This window comes from Argopecten irradians, chromosome 4 (assembly GCF_041381155.1).
Source record: "Argopecten irradians isolate NY chromosome 4, Ai_NY, whole genome shotgun sequence".
In the NCBI taxonomy this organism is placed as follows: Eukaryota; Metazoa; Mollusca; class Bivalvia; order Pectinida; family Pectinidae; genus Argopecten; species Argopecten irradians.
The window spans coordinates 3,387,314-3,402,545 of record NC_091137.1 but is presented as its reverse complement, the minus strand read 5'-3'; the positions used below and the strand labels follow the sequence as shown (position 1 = coordinate 3,402,545).

Here is a 15,232-nt window from a genome sequence, read left to right as displayed (position 1 = left end):
CAACGAGATCGCCAAAAACGCCGATTTCTTTTTCATAAATCTGCCTTAGAACGGCATTTCAAAATAAATGTCTCGGTTTTATTGTTATAATTTTGCAACTACAATCGGCGATTTTGACATCTCTCTTGTTCACATCGTTTTACGAAATGGAACTAGTCTATATATACCAAGTAAAGAAATCGTCAGTAGATATGAGAGCTCGCTTAAATCGAACACTCGGAATTTTTTTCTCGGTCCCTTAGAGTTCGTATTAACCGAGTTCCACAGTATTTCGTACCATATTGAAATTGCCATACTCTTGTGTGGCCAAAAGACGCAAAATACTTATTGTTATATAATCACATTAATACTTTAATAGCTTATCGCGCACTCCGTTATGTTATAGCACATGTAATACAAAACTGATATATTTTCATAATGAAAATTTATCTTTATTAAATATATTTTGTCATTAATATCTACCACCGATAACATATATAGGCCCTAGAAAATGACAATAATTAGATATATGGGAAAAGTCAGAATGTCAGATTTAATATTACATGTAAAACAAGTTTCTGCGAATCCCTATAAATACTGAACAGTGTTAATTGATTGATAGAGTCTATAGTGAACTCAAGACAAATTATAGATCAAAATTATAAATACGCATAAATGCATTGCATCATAAAATCCAATATTTCACTGTAAAGTTTAATATCAGCTTGCATTCCACCGACCACGTGTACGCTTTGGATCCAGACAAGTTTTTATAAGTTTCCGCGAGTGTGTGCACACTTCCATCACAACGCTGGTACGTAGTACAAAGGGAGACAACTTGTCGTAAACGAAATATTACATCTACAAAATGGCGAAGGGCCTCAATCACTGGGCTGATATTCTCATCGTCGTCCTTTATTTTGTCATCGTGATTGGCGTCGGACTCTGGGTTTGTAATTTACTTTTTACTTCTTAATGCAAGATGTGAATTTCATATGAAATCAATCTTGTGTGCATTTCTGCAAAGTATCTCCGCATTGCATACATGCATTTGATAATACATGCGTGCAAATTTCTTGATAATTTTAATGTTTTAAACATGTCTAATATATATATATTAACTTATTTTCGTAAGTTCCCTTGATAATGCAATCATTTTGACATTAAGCCCTTAAATACGAGTAAGCTAATGACAACAGTTATTTAGGGGTTTTGATGACTTTATTGTCATTCTTATCTCCACACGTTATTGCACTAGTTTAATGTTACAGTTAAGTATGTAACAGAAAAACTGCTAATATACATGTATCACTATCGTACTCTTCAAATTGTAAAGGCAATAACTGTTGTACAAGAAGAGCCAATGCACTGCTTCAGACAAGTCTTTCTCTAATGATGAAACGTATCAAAATGACATGTTTACTTTACGGTGTAGAAAGATTTGGGTAGTGAGAGTTGTATCGCGTATTCAAACTGCCCTATTGAACCTTAGTAGATATCTTACTACCGTCATATTCTTTAGGGTATTTACTAACATATGAGTCTGATATGTATAAACTGGAGAATGTGCAATTCAGATAACTGTCTATAAGGCTGAAAGAGTTTATCAGAAGCATTTAAAATCTAAAGTCCCATACAAATTGGTGAACAGAAATGTATTGTATTCGACATGGATAGCATGAAAATATGTAAATCATACCAGAAAGAAATAAACAATATTTTTTTTACGTTAAGCAACATATCCATAGATAAAATTAAGCTCAGAATGAAATATATGTCGATATATATTGTATATGGAGTCAACAATTACACATATGATGATGATAACATTTTAATGAAATTATGGAAAATAGTTATATAACACTTTTGATTCGTTAATGACAGATTACTAGCCAATAGCAAAGAGTTAAGAATTGAACTAATATATTTTGTTGGCAGATTAAAGCAATAACAAACACTATCTTTATTAAGAATATAGATTATAGTGGGAGAGGAGAAATAGGTTCCAATGTACCCCTCTGGCAGTTTTTCGAAACATGTTTTTTAGGACCGGTATGATGTCCTAGTGTCATTTTATGCTTGTTGCCATTGACAACTAATGTCCCATAGGGGTCATATGGCGGCCATCTTGGATTTCATTTATCAAAAATGGCCAAAATGACACATTCGCATGTATGCGCATAGATAGAGAACCAGACAACAATCAGAGGCAATAAACACATTTTTTGATATGATTGAAACATGCTGAATACGATTAGATCATAATAATGACGTTACGTCTTCTTATTTTTGTGAAATGAAATGTTGTCAATGACAACAAGTATAAAATAAAACTAGACTAACGGGCGACATGCAATTTATCTGTCACCCAAATTGTATTTATATTGACTATATACTACAACTTGGTAACTATACACGTAACCTTGAATTGTTCGCTTCTTTTCAACAGAGCAATATGGAAAAAAGGGATTGAATTAATGCCAAAACATGTTTTAAATTCAAGCAATGTGTAGATCACCAGTGTTTTGTTAATTTGTAATTATTTAAACTTACTAAATGAATATAATTCATATCAAAAATTTTTTTACTATAAATCATGTTTCGTTTGTATATACGACAAACTATCAAATTAGTGTAACCGTCATTGTTATCACTATCGAATGTCTACCAATCAGTCACATTTATAATATAAAACAAATCGTCATTAACGTAAATGCGCATATAGATATGTTTCAAGAAGTAACGCATCCATTGTTTTTCCGATAACTAGAATGGAATCTAATACGTGATGTCCCATACATCTCTGGTTTTTGTAGTCACTACGGAGGCCTAACAGAGGTAATGTGAAGAGCTACTTTTTGGCGGGAAGATCAATGCCTTGGTTCGCTGTAAGTTATGATAATTTTTATATTTATATTTATTGTCATTATCAGAGGGATAGATTTGTTATAAGATGAAACAATTATCAATAGAAAACAAAATGAGTACATGCATGTATTAAAATTCTAATGTTTTGTGTATGTATGCTTTCAAAATTAAACAACATATGACCTTTACACGAAAAACTGTCGGGAACATCATTCTTCTACGGTTAAAACTAATCTTATTTATTCATATGTGATGTTGTCGCATTCTGATATAACATCGTTTTACTACTTGGGAACATAATTATGTGATTATATTTTGATAAAGTTTATAAAATATTAAATGGTGGGAATGATATACATAAAACATTTTTTGGTGAGGTTGGAGCCTCGCTGTTCTCCAGTAACATCGGTAGTGAACACTTCGTTGGACTGGCGGGGGCGGGAGCGTCCTCTGGAATAGCTCTAGTTCTCTATGAGTGGTTTGTAAGTACAACCATTATCAAGTGATATAATTTTATTTTGTCCCAGTAAAGTATACAAATTATCTTATCAAATGTTAGCGCTATATTCTGAAACATTTCGATACCTGCTTATGATGCTTTACTATCGTATGGCATATTTATTTCAAATTTGGTTTTCCACATATATTTAAATTGTAGTAAAGTAATTTTAAATGATATTCTTTACGAATCTTGCTGCTTTTGTCTATGTTTCTTATATTTGTAAATTACTTAACGGAAACATCATCATTGTTTTTAGGTAATCTTCCTGATCCTGCTATGTGGCTGGTTATTTCTACCGGTGTACATCTCGGCTGGGGTAGGTAAATAGGTTATGGTCTGTACTTACGTGTTGTACTGTTGAGCTGTTTATATTAGCAATTTTTGTGTTGGAGAATGAAGATTCCACGAATGAAATGGAAATGCAGCAGAAAATCAGCAAATTCTATTTCTACCTACACAATGTTTTTAACACATAGAGAATTCAAATTTAAATGGTATAGTTTTTTATGTTGAAATAATAAATACAACTTTTGTTTAGGTATACACACTCCCAGAGTACATAGAAAGGCGTCATGGCGGCCGGAAGTTGAGGGTTTACCTGAGTTGTATTGCTCTAATCCTTTATGTCGTTTCAAAATTAGCAGTGAGTACTACACAAAGCTTACACTGTTTACATTCAGTATACATTTATTTCATTAAGTGAGCATCTAGACAAGGGTAAGTCTATTCACTGCCCGCTCAAAATTTAGTCGAAACAGTTCATTTTTTTTTAAACTCACACATCATACACCATATTTTTATATGTTTTATAAAACATAATTTCATAAATAATGTTTAGGTAGCCAGTAGTAATCGTTTTGATGTCTGTATGTCTGTTCCTTTCTCTGTCGTCGTGTTTTATCTTAGGTTAGCATCTTCGCCGGGTCCATGTTTATCCAGATGACCTTGGGATGGGATATGTATCTGTCAATCATTGTACTGCTGGTGATTACTGGGATATACACCATATTAGGTAAGTGATGCATCATCACCATTTGAAGTGACTATTTCTTAACATTTCTACCGTGACCATTTGAATTAAATTTAATATAAAATTTAATGTAAATACATAGATGTTAGATTAATCATTCTGGGACATTTTTGTTGTGTGATGTTAAGCATTTTATATTGATTGCATCTATGTTTCATTTTGAGAAAATGTTCCATAATCTCATTATCACCTAAACATACTCACCTGTCATAAGATAAACATTTAAAATTTGGGCATATACATGTATTAATTTTGTTAATTATACTTCTACAAATAGCAAAGCTTTTGTCAAAACAAAGAAAATAGCTCTTTCGAGGAATAAAGGAAATGCCCAATATTTGATGGAGGTAGATCCATTGTGGGTGACATGATTTATGGTACTTTAATTGTTTTCATTGTATCCATATACAGGTGGGTTAACTGCTGTGATGTACACCGATACCTTCCAAACGGCTGTCATGATACTCGGCTCTCTCTCGATTGTAGCTATCGGTAAGTCTTCTTTTTCATGTGTCTTTTGCCAGTGTTTTTCATTATCTGAGACTATCTTAATTCCTTGTTCGGAAAACATAGCGTAAAGCATCGATGAAATGGCTGCATTAAGTACCATCTGAACGACCCTTGTACATATATGTATCATAAATATTCGTTCTCAGTACCTATAAATAGGCAGCTGGTAGATAAATCCGCCGCTGATGTCTCTAAAAACAGGATCTCTGTTCGTAATTCACTTCTATCCTAAGCTCTCCCTTAACTTCATGTTGGACCCGATTTATGCTTTTCCCGTCGGAGGTCAACTTAGGGTTGTGTAAGCTTACAGCGACAAGTCATAAGCTTGGTCTTTAAAAGTGGCCGCTTCGCCTCATTTAAGTGCTGAAGCATAAAGGTAATAATACATGTCGTCGTTATATGTCCTTGGATGTTAGATGACTTTCATCATATTCAACCAGTCAATTCACACATAGAAATACAAATGCATTGAAGTTCTGATCATTTTGATAGGGTTCGACAAAGTCGGCGGTTTAAATGCTTTGCAAACAAAATACTTTGAAGCCATTCCCAAGCTACGAAATAATGCAACGTCGTGTGGAATACCGAAACAAGACGCCTTCAAAGTGTTCCTCGATCCAGTAAGTGGGGATTATCCCTGGCCAGCCCTGGTGTTACAAAGTTCGATCGGCAGTCTATGGTACTGGTGTTGTGACCAGGTAGGGAGATGTAATATATAAATTTGTACAGTTTACGTTTGAAACCAAAATATCCATGTATATGCGTATGCAAATCTATTTATTGATAAATATGTCCAATATTAGTTCATCTGAGAGTGTTTATTGAGGTAGAACCTTACAAGAGTTTGAGGTTTCGCAGACCGGACATGCGGTGGAGTGTATAGTCGATGATTATCAGGAAGGATAACTGTCAGCATGGATATCTTTGCGAGTGCTTATTTTTTTCATGCATGAAATTTTCGCGGTGTTTTTTTATTTTTCGTTATATTTCCACTTTTAGACATTTAATAATGCACTTAATACGCATGCAAAATATTTCGCGCGGGGAAATTTTCGCGATCAAGCGGCCTTCGCGTAATGAGCGTAAATTTCCACCGCGAGAAAATGCCCAACGTTTGCAGTAACTAGGGATCGTCAACTGATATTCAATGTGTTGCAGGTGATTGTCCAGCGGTCTTTGGGTGCCAAGAACTTATCTAATGCAAAAGGCGGCTCGATCTTGGCAGGTTACCTGAAGACTCTGCCCCTCTTCCTCATCGTCTTCCCTGGTATGATCAGCAGGGTGTTATATCCAGGTAATAAATATCCTTTCCATTACTTTCAAGATATGCTGCTGACATCAATCAATTCAGTAAACTGTTTGCCAGATAGTTTTAAAAACATAAACCATTTTTTCTGTGTTGTTATAATTCAGTTTGTTTTTAGCTCCTCATTCCTTTTAATGTTCACAGATGAGGTAGGATGTGTAGACCCGAACGAATGTTCAAGGATATGTGACAATCCAGTAGGATGTTCAAATATCGCTTACCCGAAACTGGTCATAGAACTACTTCCGGTTGGTAAGTATAACAAACAGATTACCATTGACACGGTTACATTTGTTTCTACATTACTATTCCTAATCTGTGTGGTGTCCTGTGTGCTTTCTTTTTGCAATTAGAGCGATTTACTTGTAGGTCTGCGAGGTCTTTTGATGGCCGTGATGGTGTCTGCCATTATGAGTTCCCTGACGTCAATATTTAACAGTTCGAGTACTGTATTTACCATGGACATATGGCGACGGATCAGAGCAAAAGCATCGCAACGGGAACTACTCATTGTAGGCAGGTTCGTTCTGATGTATGTAGATAAAACGTAATCTCTAACTTGATGACCAAAACGCGAACTAGAACTTTATACGAAATACAGATATATCGTAAGTGGTTGCAATGCAAACTTTAAAACAAACCTTCATATCACATATTTGACCTCCAATGACTTACTGCCTATTTGATGAAAGGAAAAATTGGAAATTTATTTTATATACTGTGAACATTAAAATGATGTATAACGTGATATTAATTAGCTTACGTGGGTTTAATAATCAGTTTTTAAGGAAGTATAAAAAAGAAAAGGTCATAAATTCATTTCGCAGTTATTTCTTTCAATGAATATCTGTGAATGTTAGTATGGGTACATCCTTCTTAGAGTGCTTTAGATTTTGCGGATTGGTACTTGTGAACGTTCGTGCGGGATATTGGTAATGGAATGACGTTAAAAGATAATATTCGGCGGTAATGTCATTTCAGCACACATCTTACAAAGAGCTTCATCACCATAAGAAATACTAGTCCCGCACAAATGTTATGGTTATCACGTGGTACGTGATTTCATTCTGGAGTATGTACTTTGTCACCTTATCTTACTCAAGGTTGTTCGTGGTAGTGTTATGTGCCATCAGCATCCTTTGGATCCCCTTGGTAAAGTCCTCCCAGGGAGGGAAACTCTTCCAGTATATGACGGCAATAGAAGCCTACCTAGGCTCACCGATCGGGATTCTGTTCTTGTTGTCAATGTTCTGGAAAGGAACCACGGAAAACGTAAAATACTTTACATACTATGTCATTTTTACATACGTATGATAAAATGATAGATATTATATACAGTTTCAAGGAACAGACAAATCGTCTCTATTTTCACACTTTCAATTCAGTTTATTTTATTAATGCCATTAAGAGAAAATAGTCAATTTTGAAAATCAGCATTCACATGTATTTTAACCTAAAGTGTCTTTTAGTTAAATAAGTTTGTTTCTTACGCGATATTCCTATTTAATTTCAGTGATAGCCCAATCGATTTTTACCATCATATTGCAGGGCGCATTCTGGGGTTTGCTGTTGGGACATGTTTGTGGAATCGTCCGCCTGGTGTTGGAGTTTGTGTATCCTCAGCCAAACTGTGGTGAAGAGGAAACACGGCCTGCGTTCCTTACCATAAACTACCTATACTTTGGTTTAATGATACTCTTCATCACAACTGTAGCCACCGTCCTCATCAGTATCTTCACTGAGAAACGACCAGCCGATCAGGTCAGTACTGACGTTGTTATTAGGGATATCTGTCCGTTTGATGTTCCGACCTCTGTATATATGCTATCTACTGGTATGTTATGTAGGCGATCAGTAATACATTGTATTTCTGTAGTAACGTGATGTAGGCATTCAGTCATACATTGTATTTCTGTAGTTACGTGATGTAGGCGATCAGTAATACATTGTGTTTCTGTAGTTACGTGATGTAGGCTATCAATAATACATTGCGTTTCTGTAGTTACGTGATGTAGGCGATCAGTAATACATTGTGTTTCTGTAGTTACGTGATGTAGGCTATCAATAATACATTGCGTTTCTGTAGTAACGTAATGTAGGCATTCAATAATACATTGTATTTCTGTAGATACGTGATGTAGGCGATCAGTAATACATTGTATTTCTGTAATTACGTAGTGTTCGCGATCAGTAATACATTGTATTTCTGAAGTTACGTGATATAGGCGATCAGTTATACATTGTATTTCTGTAGTTATGTGGTGTGCGCGATCAGTAATACGTTGTATCTCTGTAGTTACTTGGTGTAACATGGTGGACTAAGCACGATGCGGACAAAGGTCCTAAACTACCGAATATCACATTGACGGAGTTACATAGTACTCAGGGTACACCACTTCAACAAAGCACAGGTATGTTGAAGAATTATGTCGGTAATTAATTCTATTTTTGTTCATAGAATGGAATCTACAATCCCCTTATGTCACATTAAAGACACGTATAATACCATTTTTCTAGCATTGTGTTTGATGTAATATGGTTCATCCTCTATTTGATTCCGTCCTTTTTGATAGATTGAGTATGGATATGGATGTCTATGTAGCTCCTCTATCGGATCTAAAATTGAATTAGAATGCTTTTGCCCCATCCTAAAACAGTTAAAAGAAACACATGCTACTATAAATAAAATGTCCTATTCCTAATTACAGAACGGGCGACTGATACTGACCCGTCACCATGGTGTGGTCGGATGTCTGAGACGTTATGTGGAACTACTGAAAATCAAACAACAGAAATTGACATCGAACAGAGAAAACAATTTGTCCAACAATCAAAATGGGCCAAAATTATTCTTAATACCAACGCAGCCGTTCTCGTATTAGTGGTCTGCTTTTTGTCGGCATTTTTTAATTGATCACTAGAAGCTTATAATGAAATGACCGTAAGGCGCAAACAAACGCACATAATATCACATTGTTAATAATTAATAATCATATACATTATTGGTTAGGCGTTATCTGAGTCTATGTCAATTAGTACAAAAACAAGAAGCGCAGTAAAGACTTTACAACCTAGTAACGATATAAATGGATAGCATAATGTTTGTTGATTATCGTGGGTATCGATGATGGGGTTTCTATACACAGTTTCCTGAATGTCAAATACTAGTTATGCTGTTCATGTGCGGACCTACTGTTTGTTACATGCTAGGTATAGCTCTTGGGACAAGCATGAAAAACAGTGTGGAACATTCGGCTCGAGTTAATACACATTTGGTATTCAATTGCAAGAGCGTAAAACAAAATTGAACGCACAACATATTAGGGTGTAAAGTTTGTTTATAGAAATAGGATTGGTTTAAAAACAACTTATCAATAATTATTAAATAATTAGTTTATATATACAAAATTAATAACTAAATACATTTAGAAATCTGCTTACGAAATAAAATAACTTTATGACATTTACTCATGTTTGTGATTTTTTTCTTTAATGTTTCTTTGACCTTAAACAACATTCGTATTCCGTATCAATGTAAAGATAGACATTCATTTGTTTAAATTATCTACTTATATTTACATTTCCGTTTTCTCTTTGCTATATAAGCTTACCTACTGAGAAATCGTTTACACTTGCGTAAACGCAGTAGTTGCCGCGCAAGAATACATACAGTACACCGGAACACTGACTTCCGCAAGTAGTGTAAATGCGCATCCAATTAGGCCTATTGTATCTGTATGAAAAATCTTCAATAAACTGCATGTATGGATGTTATGTAAATCTTAAATTATATATCAAAAATGAAATATTTAACAAATATTGTATAAATGGGATGAAAGTGATAAAAATAATGTGGAACAATATTTTGTATACTCTCTAAATCTGACAACATTTCCCGCCAAATTGAAGCCAGCTGTTCCAGAATTCTATCAACTGACCGGCTGTTCCAACAATCGTATAACATTCAAAAACAGAGTTAAATTTTATTTGAACACGTAATTGTTAATGAAATGGTCGGTCGAAATGTAAATATAAGGAATGATTGTTATTGTTTGTTGTTTACTGGTGTATAAACGGCATTTTTTGAACAGATATTTCAACGCTAACGCGCGTCATTTAAAATATCTTTTCAAAAAATGCAGTTTACACACCAGTAAACAACAATCAATAAAAATGATTTCTTAAATGATGCTTATATTCTAAGTACCTGACACAGTATCATCTAATGTATCCTTTCGAGAACTCTCACAATCATTATACTATCAATATAGGTCAACATCAATCGATAAGAAGTAAAAAAAATATAAATATGCTGTTTAGCAAATTAATACACAATCTTAACGCTGACATGATTTGAAATATGATTTGGTTACATCAATACTTCTTTTGTTCTCTTTAACTTGTCTATGGTCAGCTTTAAGTAAGCCGTAAATCTGGATCTAAGTACCTATATTCTACAAACACAGATTTGACCTTAACGGAGGTGAAATATCTTCACAGTGTTAGCATTTGTTTTCGCGACGTCAGCGACTACAATTTTATTTTGTATGACAGCTACGGCTCTCGGATCCTTTAGGTCATCTTCGCCAGTGATGAGATCCTTCCCTTGAGCTCCATCTGACGTCACCTGTACAACTCGAGGTCTTGCCCCACAACATAGATACATGTTACCTTCCCTGTCAATGTCTAGTCCGTGACCACTGCTCATGTCCACGCCTCCTCCTGGTGATATGTTTGCACGGTTGAGTGGTCCGTCTGTCGATCCTCTGTATAGGCCAGCGTTGCCTGTAATGTTACTCGTTAAACTGACCAATACTTCATTCTGGTTATCGGTCTCTATCAACAAAAAATATAACTTCCCTTAGTACGTGTTCTATTATCCATTTTAAATATGTAAGCTCATTAGAAGGATTCCATATAAAGGATTGGCTAATTACGTTTATATAAATAATTATATTGGTTACATATACGTGGCTTTGCTAGTATGGTTTTGTTGTAATTTGTTGTATTCTTACTAAATGTGGAAATGCATTATGGTATATATCACACTGTATTGACTATAATACTCTCATCTTTAATGTACACTTTTCTTTCAATTATTAAAGACTCGATGATATATCAGACATAGAAGCCAATACATAGAAAAAACTGCAGTTATGAAGACAACATAACATGGCTGACTAAAAATAGTATACGATTTAGAACTAGCCGCATAGTACCTCCATTACTGAATATATATACTTACTGCACACATAGTAGGACGATGACTCATGTTCCACGATTAGATCTGTCCGTCCATCCGACGCTACGCTGTAGAGCTGGTAGGGACTAACCTTTCCATTACTAACGACGAACTTGTCACCGACGTGACATATGCCGTAGCAATGTCGATCGATGGTAATGTCTTTTTCTATACTCATTACTATCGTCCTCTTACGCTTTGGTCTTCTACAATCAGCGAAGTACTCGCATGTGTTCTGATCGGTGCCTTCGGAAGTTTCGTTTGGTCCCTTGCAATCAGCAAAGTTCTCGAACGTATTCTGATCGGTGCTTTCGAAAGTTTCGTTTGGTCCCTTGCAATCAGCGAAGGTCTCGCATGTATTCTGATCTGTGCTTTCGGAATGGTCGTTTGGTCCCCTGCAATCAGTAACGTAATCTCGTGTTTTTTGATCGGTACCGTTTGGTTCTTTAATTGTTTTGTCTTCTACTTTGATAACAGATATGGTCTTCGCGTCAGGCCTCGTTACTGCCAATCTGCTGCCTGGGAGTATGCACACTGCCCATGGTCGATCTGCCAGATGCAGTACGTCTACATGCTCTCCATTGTCAGTGAACATTTTCACGCTCTTATTGTTAGCGTCCGTCAGAACAATAATAGTTTCATCATACCATACGGCATCTCTAACTGAGCATGCTTGTTTGTCGTCTTCAAGTTTGACATTGATAGTTTTATGATGCCTGATAATTCTCTCCGAAAGCGGGAGCCACTTATCTACAGCCGTTGGAAGCTCGCGAACATGATTTGTAATCAATATGTTCCCCATTGCTTTAAGGGATTCCAGCTTTTCCGATAAACATTCTGTTTCGAAAGCTATAATCTTTTCTTCAAATGGTCGCACAAGATCTCGAATCACTTCTTTGCACGAGTTAATTTCGGCCTTTCCTCGCTGCTTGACAGAAATTTTCTGGATAAAGTCCTCACTGGACGATATGGCTGCTGATAGCTTGATGGTGCTTGCCATACTATTTTTCAGACTTTTACACCTCTGTATTGATGTCTCGAGGTATTCCTTCTGAATCTTATATATGTTTGTCAGCTCGCTCAACGATTGGTCGCGCATCTGAATGACAATGGTGTCCAGTTTCTGGCTTTCCTCCGATATCTTCTGTTCTGCTTCATGCCTGTTACGCTCCAGGTTTTCTAATTGAGTGGTGAAATCCGTCATGAAAGCGTCCATGACCAGCTCTCCTTCAAGCAAGCGTGCCCTGTCATCATCATTTGTGAGCTTCTTTGCATAATCATTTGGCGTAAGAACATCAAAACAAGATCTGTGAGAGATCGCCGCACAAAGGCTGCATATTAGCACCTGGTGATCCTCGCAGAACAAACTCATCCTCTTTTGGTGCTTAGAACACCTAAGTGAGGACGAATTTATTTTCAAATGAGGTTTTTTGAAGTCAGTTAGATCAATGGTTTCCACTGCCGAATGAAGAAAAGCGTGAAAATCATTCTCACACTGCTGACACAGATACACGTTACATATTCGACACCAGCGAACTGCCGGGGTCTCTCTGCCAGCTCGTCTCACGCATGGTTCACAGTTCTTCTTAGCAGTTGGCTGCTGTGAGCATTTGATCATCTCAACTATCAAATTGTTGGTAGGAAATTGAAAAGCCCAAATCGTTTTTTCTGTACTGGAATCTGGTGGCATGGTGACTCTTCTGCATATTGGACAAGGAAACGTGGTAAGGTTATCGTCTTTAGTAATACAATCTGATAAGCACTGGAGACAGAACGTATGCAGGCATGGCAAAGATTTAGGCGGGTCAAGTTGTTCCAAACATATCGGACATTCAATAAGTAATGGATCAATGCCAAGCAGCGAAGGGGCTGTTATGTCATCTTCGTCACAAGTCTTGGTTGTGCTATCATCGGTATGTACCGCACTTACAACAACATCATTGGTACAATGTTGTTGGAGTGTGCTTGCTTTTTCTATCTCGGACATGATCGTTCATGTAAGCGAAAACAGCATATCTTGAGAAAAGAAGAAAAATCATAATGAGAAAACGACATGTTAGTATTCTATTGATATACCTATTCATGATATGAGCATAAAGCGAATTAGAACCAATTGTACCCCTTATATTGAGTTCGGTGGATTAGAATACACATTAATGCGTTTTTAATATTTAAATGTAATGATAAAATCTGTTGAGACCAACCCCTCGAAACATGCGATGCAAAAGTCTCTATCCCTTCACTTTGCTAAGCACTTTCATTTTTTTTCACCATCGCTCATATCCCAGACACGCGTATAGATATCACATTTTTACGTTTTTATTGGGAAAATCGTATTTTAGTATACAATTAGTACGCATGTAAAGTATATTTTCATTACATAGGATTTGGTTTTATGACACATGATCAGTAACACATGTGTCATCTATTCTACCCCGTAATATTACGGTGTGTAAATACGGTAGTGGGATGATAGCGAGAGATAGTAATCATTCAATATGTAAGTACGTTCATGTGTGAAACACACAGTAATACCCATATATATATAATTAGGTAAAGGGAATTAAACAATCAAAAGATAAAAATTACAATATTTTCGCCAACAGCCATGTTTGGTGACTTTGTTTCTAGGCTTAGTTTGATCATTCATTACAAATGAAAAACACTATGATCAAATGCACATACATGTATGTACTACGACTGTCCCACATACATAAACAATTACAAGAACATCTAACAAAAAGTATGTACAAAATCTATCTTTGATAGGAATCTACATATAACGATATAGAAACATGTCACTGGTAACGGATAGATCTAATCCAAAACAAACGTGAATATTTAGATATAGTTAATGTTATTTACCTGGTTGAACGGTATCCCGTGACCGGCAGTGACGAAAGAGATACTGTCACGTGATTAAAGATTAGTTATGTCAATTATCCTTTCAGTACTAGATCACGTGGCTTTGTGATATGTATCAGCACCAACCACACATTGTATTTCCTCTTTGCTTTTATGTTAATGAAACTACTGATTATGAAACATTTGCTATAACATCTAAAGTGACAAGAGATAATTTGCATCTAGTCACAAATCGATTTCTAACTATATCGAATTCTATAATTTCTTAAATAATAAGACATCTCCTTTAAGCTCAGTCTAAATATTTCTGTCGTATTTCTGTTTAGAATTGCAATTTATCTAACATAAACGACATGCTTTAAACATCGTAAGTCACCTTAGAGCTCATGTAAATATTTACACTACATGACCCTAGGTAGAGATTACGTGATGGAGCTATCTTAATAAACAACTGTATACGTAACATACATTAGGATACTTCTGTTTTCATTACAAACGTCCACACGACTGTAGGTGCCAAGATATTTAAGATTAGAAAAAAATTACTTCTTCAATATCCTATTAAAATGTCAGTTGCGTTTGCCTTTCGCTAATCCAAGCAGACCCTAAATACACAGGTGTAATGCGTCATCCTAACAAAATATGTGTTGACGTAGCAAACTGGGTTATCTATTTCACATGACCTTGGCGGAAAGTATGGTGGGCCATTGGTGACATAAAGTAATTAAACAGTGCACTGCATAAGGCACACATACAGTGTATATCACATTAATTACGAGGATATCTAAGCACATTACATCATTGTCGGCACACACAGAAATGAATACATAGCATTGGGAATTTATTACAAACTCGGGTTCCACTCTATTAATAGATAAGAGAGAAGGTAATGTGGTTTGAATGAGATCGATAGCTCAACAAACTTCTATA

General features: G+C 35.7%; 2 protein-coding genes across 2 annotated transcripts; one reads left to right on the top strand and one right to left on the bottom strand.

Moving 5' to 3' along the window:
- The first annotated feature begins 24 nt into the window (after nt 1-24).
- LOC138320385 (sodium/glucose cotransporter 4-like) lies at nt 25-9,690 on the top strand. The gene is made up of 15 exons (XM_069263321.1): nt 25-928; nt 2,796-2,867; nt 3,225-3,329; nt 3,606-3,665; nt 3,888-3,992; nt 4,256-4,361; nt 4,791-4,871; nt 5,382-5,587; nt 6,048-6,183; nt 6,340-6,447; nt 6,565-6,715; nt 7,299-7,467; nt 7,744-7,956; nt 8,492-8,606; nt 8,904-9,690. The coding sequence occupies exons 1-15, from the start codon at nt 848-850 to the stop codon at nt 9,107-9,109; spliced, it is 1,914 nt and encodes a 637-aa protein (XP_069119422.1). The 5' UTR covers nt 25-847; the 3' UTR covers nt 9,110-9,690.
- Nucleotides 9,691-9,730: 40 nt separating this feature from the next.
- LOC138320383 (uncharacterized) lies at nt 9,731-14,713 on the bottom strand. The gene is made up of 3 exons (XM_069263317.1): nt 14,303-14,713; nt 11,441-13,453; nt 9,731-11,031 (listed from the first exon to the last, which is right to left on the bottom strand). Exons 2-3 carry the CDS (start codon nt 13,422-13,424, stop codon nt 10,670-10,672), a joined length of 2,346 nt encoding a protein of 781 aa, XP_069119418.1. The 5' UTR covers nt 13,425-13,453; nt 14,303-14,713; the 3' UTR covers nt 9,731-10,669.
- Nucleotides 14,714-15,232: the final 519 nt, after the last annotated feature.

Coding starts and splice junctions, on each gene's coding strand:
- LOC138320385 (XM_069263321.1), top strand. CDS start 848: ATGGCGAAGGGCCTCAATCACTGGGCTGATATTCTCATCGTCGTCCTT. Junction 6,448..6,564: donor CATAGAACTACTTCCGGTTG/GTAAGTATAACA, acceptor ATTTACTTGTAG/GTCTGCGAGGTCTTTTGATG. Junction 7,957..8,491: donor AGAAACGACCAGCCGATCAG/GTCAGTACTGAC, acceptor GTATCTCTGTAG/TTACTTGGTGTAACATGGTG.
- LOC138320383 (XM_069263317.1), bottom strand. CDS start 13,424: ATGTCCGAGATAGAAAAAGCAAGCACACTCCAACAACATTGTACCAAT. Junction 11,032..11,440: donor ATCGTCCTACTATGTGTGCA/GTAAGTATATAT, acceptor TTTTGTTGATAG/AGACCGATAACCAGAATGAA.